Genomic DNA, 26,910 nt, shown 5'->3' with positions numbered 1-26,910 from the left:
TTCTAAATGTAGATTACTCCTTGAATATAAGCCATATCTCTAAAATATCTTGGAAAAGAAAAAATGTAAAGAAACATACATACGTACATACATACATACATACACACACACACACAAACACACACGGAGAGAGGAAGGGGATGGGTATACACTGAAATCACTAATTATAGGCCTTACTCAGGTTTGATACAAGCCAGACATTTGAGTAGAGAGATCATGGAAGAGAATTGTAGCATATGGGGGGCCATATTGAGGAAGAAGATACAACTTTTGTCTGAGGAAACCTTTCCTTCAAGCACTAGCATTCTCTTTGCCAAACTACCCCCACCCTAATCTAATTCTGTTCTAGGGGAAAGAGCTGAAATTTGTTCACCTTAAAGTAAAATTAATTCAATTTAATTCAATTCAGCAAGCATTTATTAAGCTCCTACTAAGTGCCTGGGAGAGTCAAAAACAAACAAAAAAAATTTTGTTCTCAAGGAGCTTATATCCTACTGCAGCATAACTGACAACTTAAGGTTGTAACTTTTCTGAGGGCTATGTGCATTTTAATAGGTCTTAAGGCATTTGCTATCAAGTAGGGAAAAAAGGGGAGAAGAGAGATTGACCAACAGAGATTCCCTCTCCCTCTCAAATCATACCTACTCTTCCTGTGTGTTAGAATAGCACTGACATAAATGCCAGTGAAGGAAAGTTTATGTTTTACTTGAGTGGTCTAGAATAATTGAATGCATGAATGAGTAGGAAGTCATTGATGTCAAGTGAGCTCAACAATGTTGCTTTGAATGGTCTTGATGCATATTTGTGAGAGCCAGAGCTGGAAATTTCAGGAGAGTATGACCATTTATAAAAATGCAAGTGATTGGTCTCTGAGAGTGAACATCATTGACAAATGGTATCCCTTTGAAAGGATCTTAAAACATAGTACGTAAGATAGAATTTAAGAGCTTCTTTTAAAGGTTTATTTTTCTTCCCTGGTAAACTCAGAAATGATATGTATGAGTTGCCAGGTACTAGAAGGAAGATTGTGAAATATACACTCATCAGTTCATGGGCTTTATTGAGTTAACATTTTGGAAAGACGTTTATTCAAATAGAGATTCTGTGAACTTTAAGCTTTCTTACTTGGAATTATGTGGCAAAGTATAGAAGTGCTTCTAGACTTGGTTTCTGGTCATGGTGCAATTAATTGAGGCCTTCCTAGGCAAGGAAATTCCTGACATTTGCTACGGGAAAATCTCAGCTATGTCCACTGTAGCATGAAGCATCCTAAAACTACCTTGAAAACCTTGGCTCTTGTCTATAGTATGGATTTCACAGCAGGCATGTCAAAGTTGAGTGCTATGCAGGGATCCTCTATGTTGCATGTTGCGGTTGGAGAGAGGTCAGATTCAGGAACTCTTGGATCTTCTCAGAATAGCAAGGAATTCTCATTGAGGAGGGTTCATGAATCATTTTATAATCTCAAGAGTTCTGCAGCTCCTGGTACTTCAGTAGTCTCTGAGGGAATGGGACCAAAATAATATTCGGTGTCCTTCCTTCAAACAAGGTTTGGTTGGTGTACCTCTTGAATTCTTCCCAACCACTGAGGAGTCCAAGTCACTTACAAATGTTAAAAGGACATGATATGTCCCTTATCTTAACCTGACTTGATAGTGCACGCTGACATTTAATAGAATCAGAGTAACAATGGGGTTAGAATATATTCAAGTTATTGTTTCAGCCAGCCAAATGGGTTCCTCCTCATTCATTACTAAGAGCTAATTAAACAACAATCTTCATCTGTTTTTGTCTCCCTGTCTCAGGCAGGTCTCCAAAACCAGAATAAAGTGGAAAACAGGAATTTATCCAAGTAGTATAGGTGAGAACAATAATAGCAACCTTTTTATAGTACTTTGAGGTTTCCAAAACATTTCATATACAACATATAATTTAGGCCTCAATAACTCTGCCAAATAGGTACTACAGGAATTATTCCCATTTTACAAACAGAGAAACTGAGACTACTTAAGTAGCCTGGTTGTGGTCCCACAGGTAATCATTATTAGAGGTGGGATTTGAACCCAGGTTTTTCAGACTCTGATTTGTTTTGAGGTTTTAAATTACTGCACTGCTCTTTACTTTACCAGTAGCTAAGGACTAGCCTAGGATAGGTAACTTGCAGATGTTTCTCTATATAGATATTTTCCTTTGCCAACTTTCACTTTGCATGAATGTGATGCTTTATAAATATACGTTTCATTACATTGTTCCATGAGCGAATCTCAGTATATCCTTAAAATATTCTCATCTCATTGTATTCTTACATACAGGAATCTTGTTAACCTTCTAAATTATGTACATCTTATTACATCTTCTTCTCTATAGATTCCATTATACTGTTCTCCTTATACATCCCATTGCACTTGTAAAATATGAGCATATGTCTAAATAAACATTTGTTTCTAACTGTGGCATTTAAAAAGGTTCAAGAGACAAAATTTCTGGGTAATTTAATCATTTTATTAATAATGTTAGCATTTTAATAAAAGAATGATCATTTGGCCATGTCTCTCTTGGACCAAAGACAACAATGGAGGCAGGCTCTCAGTTTATATACCCCTAAAATTCTAGGTGTTCCCCAGTGTGGAAATCAACCCTGATTGGTTAACAATTAAGGGGAGAATGAATATTACAGTGAGGTGCTAGAGTGACTTCATGTCACCCTTGGATAAAGAGCCCACCTTTATATGCAGACCCCTCCCCACCCCAGCCTTGGACAATTTAGGTAAAAAGATCTGTCTGGACCTGAATCTTGATTAAGTAGAATTCACCTTAGACTAGAGATTCCTGAGATGGCACTGGAGGAGAAGTGAGGCTGGTGACCTGCACAGCCCTCCCTCACTCAAAACAAAGTCAAGTGCAAATCATGTCATCATTTCTCTAATGGCATGGTCTTCTTCAGCAACGAAAGACAAACACAAGAGATTCCATCACTGGATCAAAAAAGTATGTGTTAAATGAGGTGTAAGAAGACTGGAGTCTTTTGAAATTTAGTATTTATGTGCCTCAACTTGATTGTCAGGGTGGCTTATTGGCCATAAGTGGTTATACTATATCATCTTTGTAGGGCCTTCACTAGCTTCAGGGATGTTTTTGTAAACAAATAAGTTACCTGGTCTTGCTATTATTAATGTGGAATGGTTTTTCTTCATACAGTTAATTTGTGGGTTCCATAAACATCAAGATTTCTGAGCAGAATTCTTGTCACTTTGTTGAAGGAGTTAACAATCAACTCAGGCATCTTGGACAATGTTTTATTTTTTTCCGTGTTCTGAAGTTGTAGCTAGAAAGCAAGCTTTCTTTAGCTTCTCTCTCAGCTGAGAATTGTACTGGTTATAGGTTTCTGCAGTCCTTACATCTTCAGAGGCTCCAAAACACAAATCAGTAACTGGCATGACTCATATATCAGTAAAGAAGAGCGTAGGCCAGTGGCGCCATTGCTGGTGGAGTCATATTCATAGCTCCACTGAGATTCTTTTTCCAGTCTAAATGCATCTGATATATTCATCAGTCTGCTGTTGAAACGTTCAGATTATTGGTTAAGATGTTCCAGTAGTGCCAGTCAAAGATCATTTTAATGAGCTATGTATTTTCAAAGTCTGCCTTGGTCCTAATGGATCCTGGTAGGAAATCCATATACTGAGAAATACTTTTCCCACAATTTTTTAGCAACTATGGAAGCTTTCTGGTTCCTGGTTGGGTATGACTATGCATACTTTGTAAAGTGATAAGCTACCAATGATATGTAATTATATTTTTGCTGTTTCCTTCCAAAAAGTCGGTGCAGACAAATTTTAAAGGTTTGCTAGTACTAACATTCTCCAAATATGCTGCATGAACTAGTAGTACTTTTTACTAGTAATACTTTGCACACACTATACTCTTTGGTGATATTTTGGGCCAGTAAAATTTGTTTCTTACTCCCTCTAAGGTCCTTTCTTGTCCTAAGGTGTCCAAAAGTTATCTTACAAAACTTTAATGATCTTGGAGTGATACACCTTGCCAAATACCACCTGTTTTTGGTAACATTGTAGGATCAGAGACAGTCTAATATAGTACTCCATTGCATAGATCCAACTTCTGCCATTGTCTTGACCAAGTAATGTGTTAAGCAAGTACTAGTCTAAGGGATGGAAATAAAAATAAAGAAATGAAATAGTCTCTACCTTTAAGAAGTTTATTTTATCTCTGAGCAGATACAGTATGTACACAGATAAGTAAATAAGATAATTTGAAAAGAAAATACTACCAACCAGGAAAATAAGGCAAATCTTCACTAATGAGGTATACCTGGAGTAACCTTTGAAAGTAAGTCAGGGATTCCAAGAAGCAGAGATGATGAAGGACTACCTTCCAGGCATGATGAATGGTAGTCTGTGCATAGTAACCAGTATTACAATACTGATTTGAAAGTACAGGTAGTAGGCCAGTTTGGCATATAGAGTGTGTGAAGCAAAGTGATATAAAATAAAACGGAAAGGTAGATGAGAGTTAGATTATGGAGAGCTTAAATGCCAACCCAATTGGAAGTCATTGAAGGTTTTTGAAAAGGTAAGTAATATGGTCATATCTCTACCTTATAAAAATTATTTTTGTAGCTATATGAAAAATGGAATAAAAAGATAAGAAATCAGAAGGAGGAAAACCAATTGGTAGCCTACTTGGCAGTCCAGAAAATGAGTTAATGAGACCCAGAAGGTAATAAAGTATTCAACTACAGTAGAGACCTATAAGTAGAAAGAAGGGGATCAATATGACCTGGGGACCAAAAGAATGATGGTATTATCAAAAGAAAAAGTTAGGGAGGTTTTAAAGTAGAAATTATTGAGTTCTGTTTTGGACATGTTGAATTTGACATATCTTTAGTCCAGTTGGAGATATCCAGTAGGTAGTTTCTGATATGGGACTAGAACACAGGAAAGAATCTAGGGCTAGTTTTATAATCTAAAATTTTTCTGAGACAATTTGTTTAAGTATAGTTCTCTCAGAAGCCATGAGGATGATACAGAAAACTAAGATCATGTTCCACTGTCTTGAATTCATAAATTAAAATGGACTTTACATTTTCCTCAATATTGTCATTGTTAATGATCTCTTCAGATGGCAATAGAGCAGCAAGTGCCAACAAAGGACTTTTATTTATTCCAATGATCATTCTCTTTTCATATAAGAATCAGACCATTCATGTTTCATTACTAAATCCAGGCTGTAACTTTTCTCTGTTCATTTATTGAATGAAAATTATGATACAGTTCCTGTCCATTACACACATAAGCATAAAGAGATATAGCTGTGGATGGAAAAACTAATCCACAACAGAAAGTTAAAACACTTTGAGCTCCACAAAAATTCTTCTCAAAAGTAAAAAAGAAAAAAGACTCTACCAAATTCTTTTTTTGAAACATGCATGGTCTTGATTCTCAAACAAGAGAAACAAGAAAGAAAACTACTGATCAATCTCAAAATGAAGACAAATAAAAAAATAATTAATTAAATTCTGGCAAGAAAACAAAAGAAATATAGTCAGAAAGTAATTCACTATGCCCAAGTTATAACAGGGATGCAAAGATGGTTCAACATTAGGAAAACATTAAGCATAAACAAAAAAAAACCAAAGATAAAAAAAAACCACATGATTATTCCAAAAGATACAGACAAAAAAGACTTTGACAAAGTGCAGCCCTCATTTATGTCAAGAATCCTAAAAAGCGTAGACATTTGAGAACCTTCTGTAATGTGATCGAAAGCATATATATTTAAAACCAAAAGCAAACATTATTTACAATTGATAATAACACTAGATGCTTTCCCATTACAAACAAGGAGAAAATAAGGTTGCCCTCTCTCCTCACTATTTTTGATATGGTTCCAGTAATGTGAGCTATAGCAGTAAGACAAGAAAGCAATATTCAAAGGTGTAAGCATTGGTAAAGAAGATAAAACTACCCCCATTTACAACTTGACATCACAATATACTTAGATAATTTATTTTCTGAGTTTCTGGGATTTTCTAAGTAATAAATAGCAACAGCAAGTTTTCAGTATACAAATCTATAAAATAATCAGCATTTCTGCATAGAATTTTTAGAAAAGAAAGAAATGATTAAGAAAAAATTTCATGTAAAATAACTACAAAAATATTTGGGAATTAGTCTGTTGGAACACGTAAGATGCAAAATTATAATACAAAACTCTTTACAGAAATAAAAGGAAATAAATAATTAGAGAGCACTCAATGATCCTGGTTAGGCCTTGTCAATATAAATGTAAATGCTAGCTAAATTAGCTCAAATATTTAGTGCTACACAGGTCAGACTGCCCAGAGTGTATTTTTTAAACTAGACAAAAAATTCATTTGGACAAAAGAAAAAAATCAGACTATTATGGGGAATAATGAGAAAAAAAGTGAATGTGAGAGAGCATAACATTACCAGACTTCAAACTATATTATAAATCAACAGTCATCCAGACTATTTGTAGCTGATTAAAAAACTGAAAAGACGAGTAGATAAGTAGAACAGACTATAAATAAAGAACAGAAGCAAGTGAAAACAGTTGTTCTCTGTTTCATAAACCCAAGAATATAAATTACTGAGGGGAGGATTCCCGTTTTGAAAAGTACTGCTGAGAAAACTGGAAAGCAGTTTGGCAGAAATTAGAATTAGACCAACATTTTCTATAATATGCCACAATAAGCTCAAAATAGATATGTGACCTGAATATGAAAATGCATACTATAAAAGGAGAGGAAAAAAAGAAGAGAACAAGATTGAATGTGTTTCACAACTATGGCTGGGAGAGAATGCTTAACCAAAGAGAGAAAGAAGATTATAAAAAATAAAATAGATAATTCTGGTTACATAAAATTAAAAGACTTTTGTACAAAAAACCCCAATAAATGCAAAATCAGAAAATAAATAGAGTGGGGAAAATATTTGCATCAAACATCATTGATGAAAGACTGATCTTTTATCACTGAAAGTAAAAGAATTCCCTGCGTCCAAAAGATACAGACTTAACATAAACTCCAGAGCCATAAACTACAAATGAATAAATGATTAAATGAAAGCATATTCTAAATTACTAATGGCAATAGAAACATACATTAAAAGTTTTTAAATTTCACATAACTTTCTGCTATCACAAAGATGAAGAGGAACAGTTTTCATTTGGAGGGCTGTGGAAAGATAAATACACTGATGTATTGTTGGTGGAGCTGTTGGATTGTCCAACTGTTCTGGAGTTCAGTTCCGAATTATGAAATTAAAAAAATGACTAAACTGTCTATACTCTTTGATCCAGCAATCCCATTGTTAAATATACCCGAAGGAAGTCAACGACAGACCCAAACATCTAATGCATACCAAAATATTCACAGCAACATTCTTTTTTGGTAGCAAAAAAACAATAAACAACATGGGTGGCCATTAATTGAGGAATGGCCTAAAAAAAAACAAAACTGGTATATGTACTTACTAGATATGATAATGAATTTAAGAATTATTAATTTAGGAATTCAGTGGAACCTGGGAAAATAAATTTGTAAAGACTGATACAGAGAAAAATAAGCAGAACTTGGAGAAAAAAATATATATACATATATATATAAACAGTGACTATAGTAATGTAAATGAAAAAAACCACTAAAGGAAGTTGAACTCAAAATAATGGAAAAACTAATGAAGATTCTGGAAAAGAAATATATGTGTCTCCTCACAGCAGAAAAAGAGAGATCTTGAATTATATAGGTCTTTCTAGATTCATGTGTTCTTTCAGATCTATGACACCCAAGCAAATTACCATAGAATTAATTTCTTAAATCAAAAATAAAAATATACGATTTTTTTTCTAAGCATTCTTATTCAAATAGTATTCTGAGAATTTTTTTTTTTACCAGATTTGTGATTTCATCAGTATAAGATACTCCCATTGAATAACTCCTATCAATGCAAATAGGCACTTTCTTTGCAACTTAAAGAGTTTTCCAGAGCCACTGAGAGGTAAAGTAACTTCCTGAGAATCAAATGGCCAGTATGTGGCAGATGTGGGACTTGAATTCAAACCTTTCTGACATATCTCTATCCACTATACTATGCTGTCTATCACACTGATACAGTATACTGATGAACCTGAGGGCAGATACCATACCGTATCATATTTTGGTGCAAGTCTCCACCAGAATATATGTAATCGCTTAGATCTGCACATATTCCACCTTCACTGGTTGTTCTTTTGGTCTGTGGCCATAGCTAAGATTGTTCTTGGCAGGAGTTATTTTTATTTTCATTGGCCTGTGCTGCTCCCATAAGGCTATCAATTTTTAACCTTTGTAGTTAGGCCACTGAATAACTGTTAGATGTAAGAGACCATTCTGTCACTTTTTATTGTGCTTTTATTCTTTACATGAGCTGCATTTTTTGAGGGAATGCCTGAATTGATAAGATCTATTAAAGTATGTATTGGACACTTTAGCAACACGTATCTACTTCTGAGAAACATAATCACACCCAAAGTAGATAAAAGATATGGAAATATGTAAGCACTTTGTAAACCTTAAAGCACTATATAAAATTAATTCTTTTTAGACAGCTAGGTGGCACAGTGGATAAAGTACTTTTCTTAAAGTAACTTTTTGAATTATACAGCTAAATTTATGACTGTGGAATCACTTTGGTGATCTTGAGAAAATCTGAGATCCTATTTCCTGTTATCATCCATTCCATCGATAGCCTTTTGGATCTCTGAAGGCTCTCCCGTGTGTGTGTGTGTGTGTGTGTGTGTGTGTGTGTGTGTGTGTGTGTGTGTGTGTGTGTGTGTGTGTGTGTGTGTGTGTGTGTGTGTATTAGGAACTGGAATAGAAACAGTAGGGAATTTGACAATAAACGTTAAGAAAGAAAGGGATTCTTGCAAGGAGAGGCCCTGTGCAGGCTTGCTTTAGGCCCAGCAATGTGGAGGGAAAATATTTGAGCCTGATTCAATATAATGAAGAGGCATAGACTACAACCAGAGCAAATTATCTAACCTTTAATGCCTACTCTTGCCATTCCTCTCCCATTAATCTCATCTAAATATAGTTCATGTTCCTTAGCAAGTGCCAGCATGCACTTCCCACCAAAATTTCACACATTTCTAGATCTTATTAAAATTCATATGTTGTTAGGTTTTTCATCTTCATAAGGTTGATGAAATTCTTTTTTTTTACAGAACTGTCATGTAGTACTGTGTACAGGAAAGCAGAACAATATGGAAATTATTTACCAAGCCTCTATGTAATCCTAAACTAGCACATAACATCTCTTTAAGAGATGACTAGGATCTTCATATCCATTGTAGACTGGGAAAGCCCAAGGCTCTGTGTTCAAAACTATGTGCACTGATGACCCCATCTGTGACCACAGGAAAAAGGTTTACACCCTCAGGTCACCCAGAATCTGTATCAGCACCTAAGTTACTTGCAAGATGTAACTCATACCCTTAAGATACCTAAATCTTTACATGTTAAACAACGGAAGGGAACAAAGCATAATGCTTACTGCTTAGTAAACTGCATATCATTTAACCCCTGCTCTGGTCACAAATGCAGGTGCAGTTGCTTCCACAACAGAGATTAGAATCAAATGGGAATTCCTGATTTTCTTCTGTCCACTACCATCTGGGAACCCTTCCTGTTACCAGATCTGCATATTGCTTTCAAATACATCTTCTGCCTACTCTTCTACTGTCCCTCATGCTTTCAAACCAAAACCTGCAATGACATGGTTCCCACTTGGGAAGGCTGTGTTGAACCTCTCTGGATCCATCTGCTTTGGCATTGGTATTTTGCTGATTTGCCAGCAAAGATGAATTTACTTGAAAGATGGCAGCTTCCCTACATTCTTGGCAGGAGGAAAACTAATTAAAAAGTTCCAAAACTCTACAGTCCAGTCTCAAGGGCTGCTAATTCTGTATTAATGATTTTGTTTAATAAGTGTAAAACAGCCTTTCTTCCTTTCTTTCTTTCTTTCTTTCTTTCTTTCTTTCTTTCTTTCTTCCTTTCTTTCTTTCCAGCTGAGATGTGTTATTGTTCATTCTACGTTCTTTGAAGCTGTGCCATAAAGGCCAGATGGTATTTATGTGCTGCAAACATGATGCTCCAAGAATGTACATATGATATCCCAAGTTGGGGACAATGCTTTCTTTCCCTTCCTTTGTTAACGAGGACCAAAAATAAATGATGGAAAGAAATATGCACATCCTAGAATGTGTAAAGGGGAGTAAAGGAAAAAAAAGAAAAAAAGACTAGGAAAATAGGGAGAGACCAGGTTGTAAAGGGTTTTAAGTACCAATTGCGGGGGAGTGGGAGGAGTTGATCCTGAAGTTAACTCAGGAGAGGTAATACAGTCCAGGTCTATGCTTTGGAAAAATCACTGTGGCAGCTGAGTAGATGAGGTATTAGAGTGGAGAGAGATGTTCACCAGAGCAGCCAGTTAGAGTGCCTTTTGCAGTAGTCCAGGTGAGAAGTGATGAGGCCTGATCTAGGGAGATGTCTTTATGAGTGGAGAGAAGACATATTCCCAACAGAGTGGAGATATCTTCACAATTTAAGTGATGTTGTGAAGGGATATAGGGAGAGAATGAAGATTAAAGTGAAAGTGAGAGCAATCTGCTAGAGAATATGGAAGAGGATGGAAAATCAAAGATTTATGCAGCAAAATTTGTCTTGGCAGTTAAAAGGGCCATTTCTTCATGAGAGATAGGAGTGAAAGAGGAAGAGTGTGGGAAGATATGGGAGTGCTGTGAGAAAAGAGAGCTCTTGGCAAAAAACCTCAACTTTTTTAGTAAAATAGTTCTTTAACTGAGAGGAGGGAATACCACAGGAGACTTAAGGAGCAATGAAAAGGCTTATAATAGCCACTGGTGTGAGGTGGATAGCATATTGATTAGCAAAGTGTAGAATTGCTTTGCCTTCAGTGAAGACCCAGTTGAGATTATATAACATAAATTTGTAGCAGACTCAACCAGTATGGTTTTATGATTTTTTTCTCCACCTCTGTTTACCTGCATGTTAATAGTAGCAGAGAAGGAGAATGGTGGGAGCAATAGAAGCTGGGAATTGACAAAGGTATGACTAGCCATAGGACAAGGAGGCAACACATTTCGTTGTAGAGATTGATATAGAATTGAACTGCTTCACGAAAGGATTGAGTTATAGAAAAGATAGCTGAATATAGGCAATGCAGAGGTAATATCCTGGGGAAAACTGACAGGTGGAGGAAATGAAAGTCAAGATGAAGACAAAAAACAGGGTTAAGGCACAGAGAAAATGATGCAATAAAAGATTATGATCAGATAAAGGAATTTTATAGTTCATTAACATGAAAATAGAACATTGTACCAATGGTGCTTTGAGGAAATACACAAGAAATAGGATATTGGGAAACAAATTCTGTCTCCATAAAACATGAGAACAATTGCTATTCACAAAGTGGTCTGTTACAGGCTAAATAAGTAGTAAATAACGATGAACTAGAAAAGGAGTGGCATTTATTAGGAATGACTTCCTGGAGGAGCTGAACTTTGAGGTCATGGACATGATTTTATGAATGCATAGAGGAGAGTTTCCAGGTCTGGGTAATTCACTCATTCTGTAAGCATTTAAGTATATGCCATTTACCAGACACTGTCCTAATCACTGGGGATATACAAAGGCTGCCTTCAAGGAGCTCACAATCTAATGAGATAATTACTGTATAGCATTGATGAATATAGCGCCAAAGTAGGAGTTAATAAGCTGAATTAAAAAAAATTTTTTTAAAGTTTAGGGAACAATGAGAGATGATTTAGCAAGGTAACCTCATGTGTCATTGTGCCAGCTTTCATAATGATTTGTCTCATTAGGTCCCTGACCCTTTTTCTTTAGTCATCAGCATTTTGTGACTTTCCTTCACAATCATTTCTTTCCCCCTTTTTGTCCTCTGCTCAGACAATTTGTCTACTTCAGGTCAATCCCCAGAATTGACTGGAAACAGCTGGAAACAAATTCATCATCTTCTTAGCATGAGGTAAAGGAGGGGACAAGAGAATTCATAAAGGAAGGTTTGAAGGAACAAACAAGTGATATTGGGTTTGGGAAAATTAGGCCTCCTGAAGTATGCAGAGGTGAAGACAAGGCACCTCTGCTGGGTAGCAAATTGAAACTACATCGGATCATGATCCAAGGAACAAATGGATATAATAAGGTACCTCAACAAACTGTGCAACTATATTAGACCATCTGGCTGGGTTTTGGAAAACTGAAGTTCTGTTCCCCATTCTACCATTAAAATGTCCACCCCCTTGGGGAGGGGGAAAAAATTTGAAACTTAGGGAAGTAATTGTTGAAAACTTAAAATAAATTAACTTTGAAAAAATAATAGCATCCTCCTCAGTGACCTAGCTTTTCTTATTAAAGTACCATGCTATGGTTCCTAGAGTGCAGAATTTAGAATCAGGAATACCTGAGTTCAAATGGTTGTTCTAACACTTCATTAGTGGCATGACCATAGGCAAAGCTTAACCTTTCTGAAATTACTCATCTACTGAATGGTGATAGTAATACCTATAGTACCAACTTCACAGGGTTGTTGTGTGAGGCTCAAATCAGATAATATATGTAAGACACCATACAAACCTTAAAACACTATATAAAGTCAGCTGTTAGAATTGTCATGTATAAATCAGGACAATACTGACCAACCAGTATAAATTAGAACTTCCAAAACATAGCAAGGTCTAGCTGAGTATAAACATCAAGTCACAAATATGTGAATTAGCCCTTCAACTTCCATATAATCTTTTTTTTTTTTTGAGATTATGGTATGGAAATAAGTCTCAGGAAATAAGTCAATAATGCTCAGCATGTAAGTTACATTTCTATTTAAGTTATATCAGAATGCTGAAGGCTGTTTTGCAGAATTACAGGCTGCTAAGGTTGAATTTTTACTGTCATCTCCATGTAGTTTGGGTTGCATGAATATTATACATAGACATCTGGTATGGATGGTTGTGCATGCCTAAAGAGAATTAATGAATACCTCCATCATTAAAATAGAAATTAAGTGGGATCACATTCCTTTGTCTAACCCTGGATGGGTCTAGGATCTTTGTCAACTCAGTATACCTATCTGTGTCCAGATCTGACCATCATAAAAAAAATTATAAATAATAACTTGCTATTTGTAAAGCATCGTAAAGTTTACAAAACACTTTACCTGTGTTATTTCATTTGATCCTCGCAACACCTTGTGAGGAAGATGCTATTATTATCCCCATTTTACAGATGAGAAAATTCATCTGTAAATCTTCAGGTTCATAGGGAACTGTAAAAAAATGTCTTCACTGATAGTTAAGATATTTGCTTGGTGTGTGTATATGTGCGTATGTATGTGTATATGTGTATGTATACATATATTTGTGTATGTATTCACATGCATTTTACATATGTATATATGTGGTATGTGTGTATGGATCAATATACATATTTATGTCAAAGCTCAGCAATCTTCAGAAATAGTGAAGTGCTGAACTGAGGTGAAATTGGGCAGGAGATGCTGCTAAACACTGACTCTTGAACCAGTAGGCAAGTCGGCAAGAACTGGCTGCTATTTTCCATGGAGTACAGTTCTAGTTACTCTTAAGTGTTTGGAAATGGAAGATCAGACTATGTTTACTGTGGTTACTAATCCTTAGTCTATATTTTAATATTTAATGGAATTGCACCTCACTTCTGGTATAGGCTTAAATACTGCCAAACAGACAAACAATCATACTCTTTACAGATAAACTAGCCAAAGGCTTATCTGAATCAATCAGGCAGAAATTTGTAAATTAAGCAACTGTGAATATAAAAGATTTCTAAATGAAAATAAGTGATGAATGATTGGAGAGAGACCTCTGTCATCTCAGGTCTGACAGCATTTCATCACTTGTAATCAGGTAGTCTAGTGGGCCAGCAAAGCCAAGTAAAAGAGTAGCAGTGGTTTGGTTGGAATGAAGTATATAGCCACATTGCTGCTGTAATTGCTGAAGGCTAAATTAGTTCCAGATATGAAGCTTTCCTGAAAGAATTTCATTGTGGTCCTGTGTTGGAACTAGTTTCAAGAGTTGTATGGTCAGTTACAGAACCAAACTATAGTAGATCTACCTGGGAAGTAAGAAGGCCATTTCAGTTTTGGTCTAAAACGGACCTTTTTATTCTACCCTCATACTCTATCCTGCAAATTGTATCAAAAGACTCCATCCCCTTTATGATAGAGTCTGTAGAAGAGTTCTTTCTAACTCTGAGGTACCTGTGTAACTGCTGCAGAGGTCTCCAACTAATTCTTTTTTTCCCTTGAGACATGGCAGCTAACTCATACTGAGCCTTTAACTGACTGACTAAGGAGCTGGTCTGTGCCTCAAGGCAACAAAGTTGCTAGGTAGGACCAGGTAATATAACCGCTTCATGTAAATAAAGTCCTATGTTAGTGGAAATGGAGAGAGGCTTAATTTTTTTCTAATTTATTAAAAGGACAGTAATTGACTAGATAATGTTTGGCATTGGTAATGCTATCTAATGTGTTTTGGTTTTTTTACTAATGAAAAATATTTGCTAGTAGTTCACATTATTAAGTAATAATCCCAAATGACTGTTCTCCTCTACATAATATCAGCTGGTAGTTTTAGCCCACTCCTTTAAAGTCACCAACTTATCTGGTCTAATGAAGTCCAACTCACCAGCCAAAATTTATTTAAACTTTGTTGGATAAACTTCCTCTTTATCCGTTAAAATGCTGATAATTTGGTGATTTAAGGAAACACTATAGTGATATTACCTAAACTGAGCACAATAATTAGATTATAAACCTTTAGAATTTCTCTGCTGCTTTTCCCTAGCCTTGTTTGTTACTAAAAGGAAATCTCAGTAGCCTTTCTTTTAAAGAAGATGGTATTAGGGAGTATTACAATGTTTGTGATGCTTCTGCTTGAATCTCTTTGAAGACTTTGTGGTAGCCCAAGCCAGTCTTAGGAAGCTTTCCCCAAGTAGTCTAGGGAAATAACTAACTCTAATTTTTCGTCTTGGACTCCAGAATACATTTCTGTTTCCTCTTAACTATAGAAGGGCTATAAGAGCCTTTATATGAACTAAATTAGATAAACACATGTGCACATCTCTTTTACAGCTATGTGCCATCTTTGATTTTCTTTCTCTAGATTAACTCACCCCCACTTCTTAGGTTGGTTCCTTACTTTGTTTTTTATCTTTGCAGATGGGATGGGAAGAGTTCTTGCTCAAGATGTATATGCAAAAGACAACCTACCCCCCTTCCCAGCATCAGTAAAAGATGGCTACGCTGTCCGAGGTAAGGGTTTTGTCTTTCTTGATTAGTATTTATCATGCACTGTATATTTTGAAGGATTTGGGCTAATTCCAGGTCCCCAACTGTTACTGCATCTGCTTCTTCACTGTCTGGTAGAATAACTTTATTCACAGAGAGGTATATTCACATATGTATTTCCTGACACTAGGCCTAATGAGAATCTTTTACTGGAAGTCTCACTATTACACAAAAATTCTCACTTGACAAATATTTAAGGAAGGTTCTTTGAATTCTGTACCTTCAAGTATTAGTATTAGAGCCACTCCCTGGAGGCCTAGGGATGTTTTCTTAATAGAGCCTCTATGGACTCAAGACCAGGAAGAGAGAAATCAATGCCCACACCGGGGCAGTTGAGGTCACATTTCAACTGAACCCCAGGTGACTGACAACAGTTGGAATGATCTGTCCTTCTACTTTAATCACAAGTAAACTATTTGCTGAGAAGGGTGAAAGCTAAATTTCTGTTCATCCTTGCAACATGCCCACCTTCAGAACTCTTGTAGCTACAGATGGTACTGACAATACAAACATTTAGAACTACAGGCTATACAAATCCAATAAGTAAATGTTATAGTAATTCCTCCCAGTAGAGGCCAGTCTGAGACCCCAAAAATGGAAATTGTAATTGAATTACTTAAAGACTCTCGGGATCTTTCCATTAGTTATAAATTGAATACTGATGGGGTTAGGAAAACGTTTAGAAACATTTCCCAGGACATAGAGTCTATCTTCATAGACAATAGAATCCTTTACTACCTTTTACATTGTCCTTTGATACATCTAAATATTTAATCATGTATTATACCTGTGCTCCCTCAATGTGCTGGAAAAAAAGCATTTGCTTGGTCTCTCTCTCTCTCTCTCTCTCTCTCTCTCTCTCTCTCTCTCTCTCTCTCTCTCTCACTACTACTCTCTCACTATGTCCTTGGTCAAAATTGTTAGACTTGTACTTCACAGAGCTCATTTTGTGTTAGTCTTCTGTTGCAGTTCCACTTAGTATATGTATGAAATCATACCTTCTTTCCTGAGGAGGAGGCTCAGAGATGATTCTCATTTGGCTCATTTCCTTCAGCTGGCAGAACTGTAGAACACTCAGGTAGAATAGGGAGAGCAGAAACCCCAGACACATAACTCTGCTTTGATTCAAGTGTACATTTTTAGCCTCCAAATTTCTCTCTCCTCTGATATTTATACAGTGAATATTGTCGAGAATGGAAATTATTTTATTCTTCTGACAGCCTCATCAGCTCTTATTGCTTCTTATTCCCTGCCTGGAGAGCTGGAGTTCTGTTTGTGGCAATGCCATTTGTGGTCTTACAGAATTATTATAAAATGGCAAAGGATTCTGACTTCAAGGGAAGGATAAAAAGCTGAAGCAGATGAAACTTCAAAAGGATTGAATATTCAATTTTTACCTCTCTGGTAATATAAATGAGGAAAAGGTGAAAAAAATTAATTACTTGAGACAGAATTATTCTTAAAGAAAATGTTCTTTGTTTTTGTATGAGAGCCACAGCTTGGTAAAATGAAACTGTATTACTCAGAGCTTTTCTTGTTGCCAGAGAAAATGATTAGCCCACATGAGCTATAAAAACCTTTCTTGTCTTACATGAACTGATGCGTAGTGAAGTGAACAGAACCTTGAGAATGTTGTATGTATAACAGCAGCAATATCATTTAATAAAGACTATGAATGACTTAGATATTCTCACCAAGATAGTGATCCAAGACAATCCCAAGGGACTAATGATGAAGCATACTATCCACCTCCAGAGAAAGAACTGGTATTGCCTGAATACAGACTGAAGCATGCTATTTTTATTTTATTTTTTCTATCATTTGGGTCTTGAACAAAATGTCTGATATGTAAATGTTTTATATAATTGTACATACATAACATATATCTGATTTCTGTCTCAGAGAGGAGGTAGGGGAGGGAGGGAGGGAGGGTTAGAATTTGAAACTGAAAACTTTAAATAAAAATGTTTTTAAAAAAAAATTTTTTAAGAAGAAAAAAAGCCATTCTTGCTGCTCTGAGTTCCGTCCAAAAAAGTTTTATATGAATTGCCATGTAGTAGCTTATAGCAACTTTTATTTAGAAAACTATTTTACAAAGAAAAGTGTCAAACAAAGCAATATAGTATCTGAAGTTCAAGAGGATATCTACTATGCAGATGTCTGATATTTATTCTTTATTATTTGTGGAAGGTTGGCAGTGCTCTGAACCCAAAAGAGGAGATGCAATCTTGACTTTAGGAGCTCACAACCTAATTTGGATCAACAACTCAGCTATAAAGACAGCAGTTATAGAAATGGTTGAAATTTGAAGCACTAGGTTCTTAGATATCTCTGCTAAGTCAATATATGATAACATTATGACTGAAACAGACTAAAGTCAGAAATAAGAGCCTCAAGCTACCAATAAAAAGCTTAACATATTCTTAAAGTAAACTTTGATCCATCACCGTGGTGGAGTTTTCAAAGACTCCTTTCCTTCAGTTCATTATCTGTTAACAGATTATCAGATAATAACAAATAACTAATTCTACAAATAATGTTACTACATTTTACATTGTGAAATTATAGAGATTTTCTCTTCTTTGTAATAAAACTTGTTCATTAGTCTCTTTCTGCATTATACCATCTCTATCAGTGTCTCAGTGAGAACCACCCAAGGCAACTATTAATTAGTACCCTACCAGTGCCTATCTGCCCATTCTTAATCTTGTAGATCAGAGGTATCAAACTTACTGCTTACAAAACTCCCAAGTATAGCCTAAACCAGATTATTAAAATTTAATTGGAAAATGTTTAACAAAATGAATACAAATGCAATACAATATAGATAATGTTATTATGTGGTTTTCTAAGTCAGTATGCGGACTACAAGAACCCATTTCTATTTTAGTTTAACACCATATTCTAGACAATTTATTGTTTCTAGTATATACAGTATTATATCTTCCATCTCCATGCCTTTGCCCAGGCTATACCCCATGTTTGGAATTCACTCTCTCCTCTCTTTCACCTCACAGAATCTCTAGCTTCTTTCAGAACACAGCTCAAGTGCCACCTCCAACTGGAAGCCCTTCCTAACCCCTTCCTCCCCTAAGTTACTCAGTGAAAATACTTTTTAATATATTCTATATTTGCTTTACTGTATACATGTTATTTCATCCTAATAGGTTGCAAAATTCTTGAGAGAAGGGACTGCTCTGTTTATATCTTTATATCCCCAGAGCTTAGCACAGTACTTGACAACCATTAACTAATGTTTATTGAAGATGTGTTTAATGAATGAATGAGGGAAGAACATTGAAATGTTTTAAGAACGTTAAAGAAAGGCTGTTATGTTAACAGAAAGTTATGACAAAAGCATGATTTTTCTGTTGATTCCTGTAAGAAATAGGAAAAGGATATCACTTTGAATGTAGATTTAAGGCTTCAATATGGTTTTGCAGAAGTCAGAAGTCACCAAAGAACCATGTCAAGAACCAGGGTTCTTGAAATAAAGATGTAAGTGAAAATATAAGTATTTTCTGAACACCAAGAAAAAAAGCCCTTCTGAGTTCAGCATTAAACATTTGTGAATTGCTTACATAATGTATTTGTTGTTAGATTTGATTTTGATTGCTTTTTATTGCTTCCTGCAAATTAAATTCAGTGGTTACAGTGCAGAAGAGAAACTCATTAGTAGATATGTGAAAATTAGCTATGTGCTTTAGAAGAGAAACAAAATGAAATAATAAGCCACTACCATGTTAAAAGATTTTGTAAAAATCAACTGTATAAAGGGCTCATTCCTTGTTTTCAAGGATATGCAAAGGTAGTGAAAGCAGTCTAAAAAATCCAGTGTGTTTTATGATAGCGAAGGATACAGTGCTGGCTACTTGAAACAGTCTTCTGAATAAAAAATAACAGTGTAAGACAGTATAAAGAGTGGGAATCAGGAGGTTTTGGTTTTAGGAACTCTGCCACTAATCAGCTATTTTAGATATAAGTATAGAGATAAACCTCCATAGCAATCATACTTGTGGTTTGGAGGTTACGCTGGGTTCTTAAAGGCTTTGCCAGTTTAGGTCTCAGCAGATCTCACCTAACTGGAAATGATTCAGGCACAGACTCAGGAGTGATCTGTATACACAAGGATAAGCCTAGCATGGCTAGCAAGTTCAGAGAGACTCAGCCTCCACCAGCATGGTGACAGGAAGATGAATTGTTTAGCTGCATCAACTCTCAACAACCTGTTACTCAGTTGTGAAGGCATTGTGATACATCGGTGAAAGGAACACCCAACAAAATTCAAGAACCTTCGCATATTAAAGTATAGATAATATATTTTTTAACTTCCCGGAGTACTTTGGCATCTCATTTAACTTTCCCAACAACACAGTGAAGGTAGAGAAAACTGGGGAACACAAAGTTTTTGTGACATTCCCAAGAATGGCTATTTAACAAAAAAACCATAATAACTAAAATCTAGGCCCCCTTGCTCCCAACTATTATTTTTTATATTAGGTCAATCTACTATTTTTTTATCAGAAGACAATGTTTGAGGTAACCATTATTGTACCTTTCTCTGGCATAAATTACATCATTTTTTAAAAAGATCCTTTATACCGCTATATATGATCCGTGTGTCTATGCACATATCATTATACCAAGTGACAGTATATTGGCAAAAAAAATGCTATTTTGGAATTGGAGAATTCCAAATCCTTCCTCTATTATCTACTGCCTTGTGTCCTTGGGCAAGTCACTTACTTGTTCCAGACCTCAGTTTCCTCATCTGTAAAAAGGAAAGGGTTGGATGGGAGATTAATTCTTAGATTACCTCTAAGGTTCTTTCTTACACTAAAGCCTAAGAAAGATCCTATTATTGCCCTCCTTCATGCTATATACTGCTAACATTTCATTCAGTGGCTTTGCTAGGAGACATACCAATTGAAAGCAAAAGAGTGGAAATTACAGAAAGGAAGGGAGAGAATTCATTCATCAACATATTGCCAATAATTCCATCTATAAGAGAGAGTGTTCAGTTGATATTTCAAGTGCAAACAACCAAATCAAAAGTTGTCCAAATTATTGCCTAATTTGCAGATCTTATACTCAAAGTACATTATACTTATACTCAATCTTATACTCAAAGTCTTTTTAGAAAGGTTCCAGTGAACCAATGTTTAATAGTACCTTGGACCTATTTCCCATTATTTGTTTTTCATTATTGAAACTACACTGATCATTGTTCTTGGTTCTGTTCCATTTCATAGCTGCTGATGGCCCAGGAGACCGTTTCATCATTGGGGAATCCCAAGCTGGTGAACAGGTAAGACTTATATGTGGATTCGATGTAATTAGATTTAAACTAAATTTAACATTTAATGAGTATCCGCTTTGTGCAAGACAAAATGTTAGATACTCTGGGAAAGATACAAAATAAATGTCACAAAATCTTTGCATTCAAGAAGTTTATAATTTAGTAGTAGAGATAAGATGTGTAAGATACCCAAAAATTATACAAAGCATAAGTGTGTTATTGGAGAAGTCTAGGGTATTCTGAATCAGTTAAGGAGGGAGAGTTCTTCTTAGTATAGGTGAAGGAAGACTTTGTAGAAAAAGTGGTATTTGATCTAGGCCTCGAATGATGGGTAGGATTTTTATAGCCAGAGGTGGAAAAGAAGGATATTTTAGGAGGAGGAGGTGTAGCATAATTAGGAAAGCACATGGCTTATTTGGGGAATATCAAATAGCCCAATTTGGCTAGAGCATAGGAGTCCATAAAAAGGAATAATGGAAGATCTGATTGGGACCAGAGCATGAAAGACCTAAAAATGTCAGGCTATGGAGGTTAGAATTTATTCTGTAGGCAATGGGGAGCAGTTTTTGATCAGAGGAGTGACAAGATCACAATTGTGGGGAATTATTCTGACAGCAGTGGGCAAGATGGCTTGAAGAAAGCAGAGTCAAGGAAGAAAGTACAATTAGGAGGCTGTTAAGGTTAGTCTTAGAAAAAGTCTGGGAGAGTCTGAACTAGTGCAGTGGCAGTAGAAATAAGAAAGGGATGATGAATGAGAGGCATTAGGGAAAAAGACTGAATGAAATAATAGTAAATGGATATGGAGGGCAAAGGGTACAAGAAAAAGAGTAAAATAAAAGATCACCAAAAAAAATCAGATCTAAGAGTTGGAAGGGACTACCTTCCAGCTTCCAATGTATTTTAGATCATAGCTGACCAAGAATCTCTTCTATAACATTGTTAACAAATCATCCAGTCTCTGCTTGAATTAACCTGTGATAGTGATAATTATGAGGTCAAATTTCTTTCTTTGAATTAGTATGTTTAGTTCACTGTTCTTATTATTGTTACTATTGTTGTTGTTACTTATTACAAATTATATTTTGTACATTTGTCAAAGTCCACCTAGGGTCATGGCTCATAGTTTCCCCAAGGTCCAAGGTCTTATTCTCTTCTCCCTCTACCACTCAAATGAATTTGTCATAAAGTGTTTTTAAGAGCACTTTCTGTGCTACTTGCCCTGGATTCATTTTTTTTATTGCTTGTCCTGAGTGCTGGAATTGTTTGTTACAGCTCTGGAATTTGTATATAAACATTTAAGGCCAAAGGGTTTATTCCTGGCTCTCTTCTTCAGTATTGTCTTCCTTATACTACTGATCCTCTCTTCTGCTAATTTTCTTCCTGTTTTGTATCAGTAACACTGTAAACTAGTAGATTTGGGAGATCTGTATGGAAAATTTTTCCTTTCTCTTCCCCTGTTTTTCTCCCTTTCTCACTTTCTCTTCCCTACTTCCCTTTTTCCCTCACCTTGCTTCTCATCCTTCCATTCTAAGTTTAATCATATTTTTTTTAAATCCTAGTAAATGGGTTTTTACTGGCACATTAGGAAAATGTATCCCTGGTCAAGATCTCACCATTGTTATATTTTAAGCCATGGTCTAGAAATTCAAATCCCCTTCTCTGACATCAACTTCTTAGTCAATGGTTTACTCCCCAAATTTGAATTTCTCCTTTGAACTTTCTTCAATCATCAGTAAGAACACCTCTGCCCTAAGGTCTTCATTTATAAGAATAATAGCTAACATCTATATAATGCTTAATATGTTCCAGGCACTGTGCTAAGTGCTTGGCAAATATTATCCCAGTTGATCCTCACAAAAACCTTAGAGGTATGTACTATTATATCCCTATTTTACAAATGAGGAATTCAAATGGAATTCACCTTAGACTAGAGATTCCTAAGATGGCTCTGGAGGAGAAGTGAGGCTGGTGACCTGCACAGCATTCCCTCACTCAAACAAAGTCAAGTGTAAGTCATGTCATCATTTCTCTAATGACATGGTCTTCTTTGGCAACAAAGGACAAACACAAGACAAATGAGGAAATAGAGGTTAAATGACGTACCTATGATCACACAACTACTAAGTATCCAAGGCTAGATTTCAGCTCAAGTCTTTCTGCCTCCAGGTCTGATGCTCTCTCTACTGTACTACTCAGCTTCCCTAGTACTTCATTATCCTTAATACTTTCTAGGTTTCTTCTCAAAACTGTTTGTCCTTCCCTCAGTGCTGCTGTGCGAGATGATCTCTGAGGAGTGAAGCCTCTTCATGGGGTTGTTTCTTGTCTTGTTGAAACATTTGCAGTAGGTTCACCCTGTAGAAGAAATGTTTCAACATATTCTGTACTGTCCCAGACTACTCCCTATATTATTCCCAAGACTACCCCCTTTATTTTCCCAGACTGCCCTCTGTATTTTCAAAGCCTTTCCTACCCCCCCTTGTTTTTAGGCACATAGCAGGAAGGAATAACACCTCCTCCCCTCCTTGTTTTTTAGGACTAATGTGTGAAAACTGTCTTTGTTCTCTGTTGCTGGGGTATATTGCCTCAAATATACTGTACCCTCAGGGCTTGCACCAATAAGCCATGAGGAAGGGGGGCTAAGGAGCGGGGATTGTGTTTAGGGCCTATATAATCTGTTGAGCTAAACACAGCTCTGTTCTCTTCAATTGGTGCCATCTTTTGGGCACTCTGAGGGAGCCCTTTCTCGAGAGAGAAAGTCAATAAACAAACTATTCTTTTTGTTAATATCTCTGAGTCTCTGATTCATTGATAAGGGTCTCTGTATCCCACACACTACTTAGTGCTTGCAGAAAAGCCAATAGCTAACAGTTTGTAAACTGTTTATAATTATTAACAGATTATAAACAGTTTATAATCCTCAACAACTCTATGAAGCTGGTACTTATTTCCCTCCCACCCCCCACCTCTACCCTTTTTACAGATGAGCAAATTGAAGTTAAGAAAGGATGTGTCACTCTAGCGACCTGACCATGTAGGTAGTAAATGTCAGAGGCCAGATTCAAATCCAAGTCTCCCCTAACTTCATATTCAGCAGTCTTCTCATTAGCATAGTCACCAAGGGTCACTGAAAATTTTTTCTTGTCTTTCATACATTTAATGAAAAATCTTTCCTTTATTTCTTCTTTGTTGGTAGCTCTCTTGGCTAGCATTTGTGACTAACTGCTTCCCTGCCACTCATGCTAATTGTACTAACCAAGGTTTTCTAGTAAGACTTAATTTGCTTGCCATACATTTCCCATTTTTTCTCTTGACGGAATCATACAGTCTGCTCAAATGGATTTAATTGGCAATTGTCATAGCCCTGCCACACCCAAATGTAGCCAGAAGCAAATAGAACCTGATTGACAAGAAGAAATCAGATTATCTAAATAGATTCAGTTTATCTAAGTAGACTCAGTCTCCTTCCTGGGAATCTCCAAATATTTCCCTGTGCTTCCTTCACCATTTTGTTCTCTGATGGATTTCAGAGTTTTGAGCTTGGGTGACTGGAAGGATATGATGACTTTAACAGATGGAAAAGCAGGAATAGCCCACCTGAGGGAAAGATGTTCTTTTTTCCTAGCTCTTTAACGTTTTGGTAATTTGGTATGGAATTAAATCTGTAAATTAACGTAGTTAGTAGCTGGACATTTTTGACCATGGCAAGTATGTAGATTTCTTTTGCTTTACCATGCATATTTCTTACAAGGATGGTGTTTTTCTCATTCTGCAGGGGTTTAGCAGCAGGAGGTGGTGGGAAAAGAGGGGAACTAGCAACAGGATTGCTCTCCCCACCAAAAAAATGAAAAAGAATAAAAGGTCATTGAAGCATTTTTTCAAAATGTGCAGAAGGGAATTCAGAACACAAACAGGATAGCTTTAAAAGAAACATGTTGAATTAATATATACTTTAAAAATTCTATTAGATATTTGAATTATTAAGTGTAATCTCATTTCCTATTCTATTTTTTTGTGTGGAAATGCTTGTTTTGGAGTATCTTTATTAAATTCAGAACAAAAAAAAACTTTTAAAAAGAGGCCTAGAAAAAAATGTTAAAATATATGACTGTGAGGTCTAAGCTGGGTAAAGAAGAAAGCAAAACCTTCTTATAGTCATAGTTAAATATTCTCAACTTCTGTCAGACTTTCATTAGACTGTAGTGACTGTTTCTGAATTTCCTATATCAATGATATGGAAAGCTTAGAGGTCACATCATAAAGATGATTAAGAGGTTAAAAAAATATCCTCTGAGGACACAGAGAAAAAATTGTAATTTTTTTAGTCAGTAAACAACTAGAGAATAGTTATCTCTCTCAAGTGATGTGGTAAGCTCTCCACTGGTCGCTTTTGGTCCTTTCTACCTTCATAATTACTTGTTTTGGGGATTTTTTGGTAAGGAACCAGAGGTTATTCTTGTTTATTTGATGATATTTTGAAGAAAAATGTGCTTTTTAGTTTGCAGGTAACAATTCATAAATCTTGTTCTCTTAGACTTTTTCTCCAGAGTATATTGTAACCAAGAAAATTTGAAAAAGCATGTGTTCTATCCTAGTAAAGAGGGAAAGAAGGTGATTTAAGAGCAGGTCTCTAACCTTTACACATACTGTTTGAATAGAATTTTCCCATGAGGGTGCAGGTACTTAGCCATTCCCAAAGTAACCTAAGAACAGGTACATGGTGATTTTCTCAGTTGTCAACTAGGAATAATAAAAATACAGTCCCAAGTATACATGTGGATTAAATTGAGGACAAACCCAAAGGACATTTCTCTTCCATTCCTTCAGGGCTTCATCCATGGATACTTAACTGTCAGTACCACATATTTTTGCAAGCATTTTTCAAATGAGGGATAGCAGCAACAATAATTCAAATATTTCCTTGTACTTACTAGCAATACCAAGTGTATAATATGAGGACAGGGAGGAGAGAGAGTGAATATTTCAGAACAGTGGGAGGTTAAGGGAACAAAGGAATTTAGGATCACAAAAGCATAAATGTATGACCATAGAGTGAATAAGTGAGAATGTCAGGGTGGATGAGCAAGGTTCTTGGAGAAGAGCTGTGGTGATCTGTATGCCCCCATCTTATTATCCCAGCATCAGCAGGGGAGACAGTAGGACTCTGAAACTGTCACCTAGAAGACCACATCACCAAATTCTTAGTTGACACTGTAGTGAAGAACAAGACTTTGTCACAGTCCTAGAATTAAGTGCAGTCAGTCTGGTTTGCTGGTGCAGGCATTTTCTCTGGGAACTGAAACAGCTTGTTTTTGCTTTTTTTTATTTGCTAGCAATTTACCAAATAACTTTATGTAAGCCATGTGCCTCAGTTTCTATTAGTTAAGTCCTTTGTATGAATTCATTTCCATAATGAAACAGCTAACTCTCACTTACCCAGGGTATGGTTATCTTGGCCCTTCTTCCTATTACTTATTTCAGTCCTAGGTAAGACTTCTGCTAGAGAAATGAGAATACAAAAAGAGATAGTGAAATTCAAGTCAGACAAAAGGGGTTCTTTTTAGCAACTTCTACAAAAGCAATGTAGCTAAAACTCCCCTTCCCTCCCACCCCACCCCCACTTTTTTGTTGTCTTTGGATTTCCTTTATCAACATAGGATTTTTTAAACAATCCAAGACATTTTTCTGGTGAAACACATGGTTCACTTTTTTAAACCATATGAACTCAAGTGACTTCAGATAGTAAAGATACTGAGAGAATGCTTTTTTAAAAAATGGTTCCATGATGGGAAGCACATGGCATAACATTAAGTATAGTCCCATGATCTGTAAATCACTCAGCCTTTCTCACGTACCCCATAAACATATGGCATTTTCATTAAATAAATACAAGTTGTTAGAAGTTCAGTCCAAAACCTCCAGTAAAGAAACATCAAGACTTAAAATGCCTGCATTACACTTGCATACATAAATAATAATCAATAAATACATAAGGGCAGAGAAGGCCAAACATTCCCAGAGGAGCATACATTCAAATATTATTCACATGATTAAACAGATCCATGATATTATTGATTTGAACATTACAGTGATGTATAACACAACTCATCTGTGCCTTCCCATCCTATGTGCTTAGGTATTTCTAGAGTGGAGTATTTCTAGTTGCTTGTTAAACTC

At 36.0% G+C, this 26,910-nt stretch overlaps 1 protein-coding gene and 1 long non-coding RNA gene across 11 annotated transcripts in view; one reads left to right on the top strand and one right to left on the bottom strand.

Moving 5' to 3' along the window:
- GPHN (gephyrin) overlaps positions 1-26,910 on the top strand; it is a 749,523-nt gene that overhangs the window by 633,340 nt on the left and 89,273 nt on the right. For all 10 annotated transcript variants that reach the window (XM_072629565.1, XM_072629558.1, XM_072629556.1 and 7 more), the window contains 2 exons: positions 15,309-15,401; positions 20,690-20,745. In XM_072629565.1, coding sequence (XP_072485666.1) covers positions 15,309-15,401; positions 20,690-20,745 — 149 coding nt within the window. The remainder of the gene's footprint in view (positions 1-15,308; positions 15,402-20,689; positions 20,746-26,910) is intronic.
- LOC140517915 (uncharacterized) overlaps positions 17,495-26,910 on the bottom strand; it is a 71,610-nt gene continuing 62,194 nt past the window's right edge. Inside the window, exons 3-4 of the long non-coding RNA XR_011971784.1 lie at positions 26,170-26,232; positions 17,495-23,088 (exon numbers count right to left, since the gene is read on the bottom strand). This is a non-coding gene — a long non-coding RNA (uncharacterized lncRNA). The remainder of the gene's footprint in view (positions 23,089-26,169; positions 26,233-26,910) is intronic.

Source organism: Notamacropus eugenii, chromosome 1 (assembly GCF_028372415.1).
Source record: "Notamacropus eugenii isolate mMacEug1 chromosome 1, mMacEug1.pri_v2, whole genome shotgun sequence".
NCBI classification, from domain to species: Eukaryota; Metazoa; Chordata; class Mammalia; order Diprotodontia; family Macropodidae; genus Notamacropus; species Notamacropus eugenii.
The sequence above is the reverse complement of the archived record's forward strand: the minus strand, read 5'-3'. Positions and strand labels throughout refer to the sequence as shown.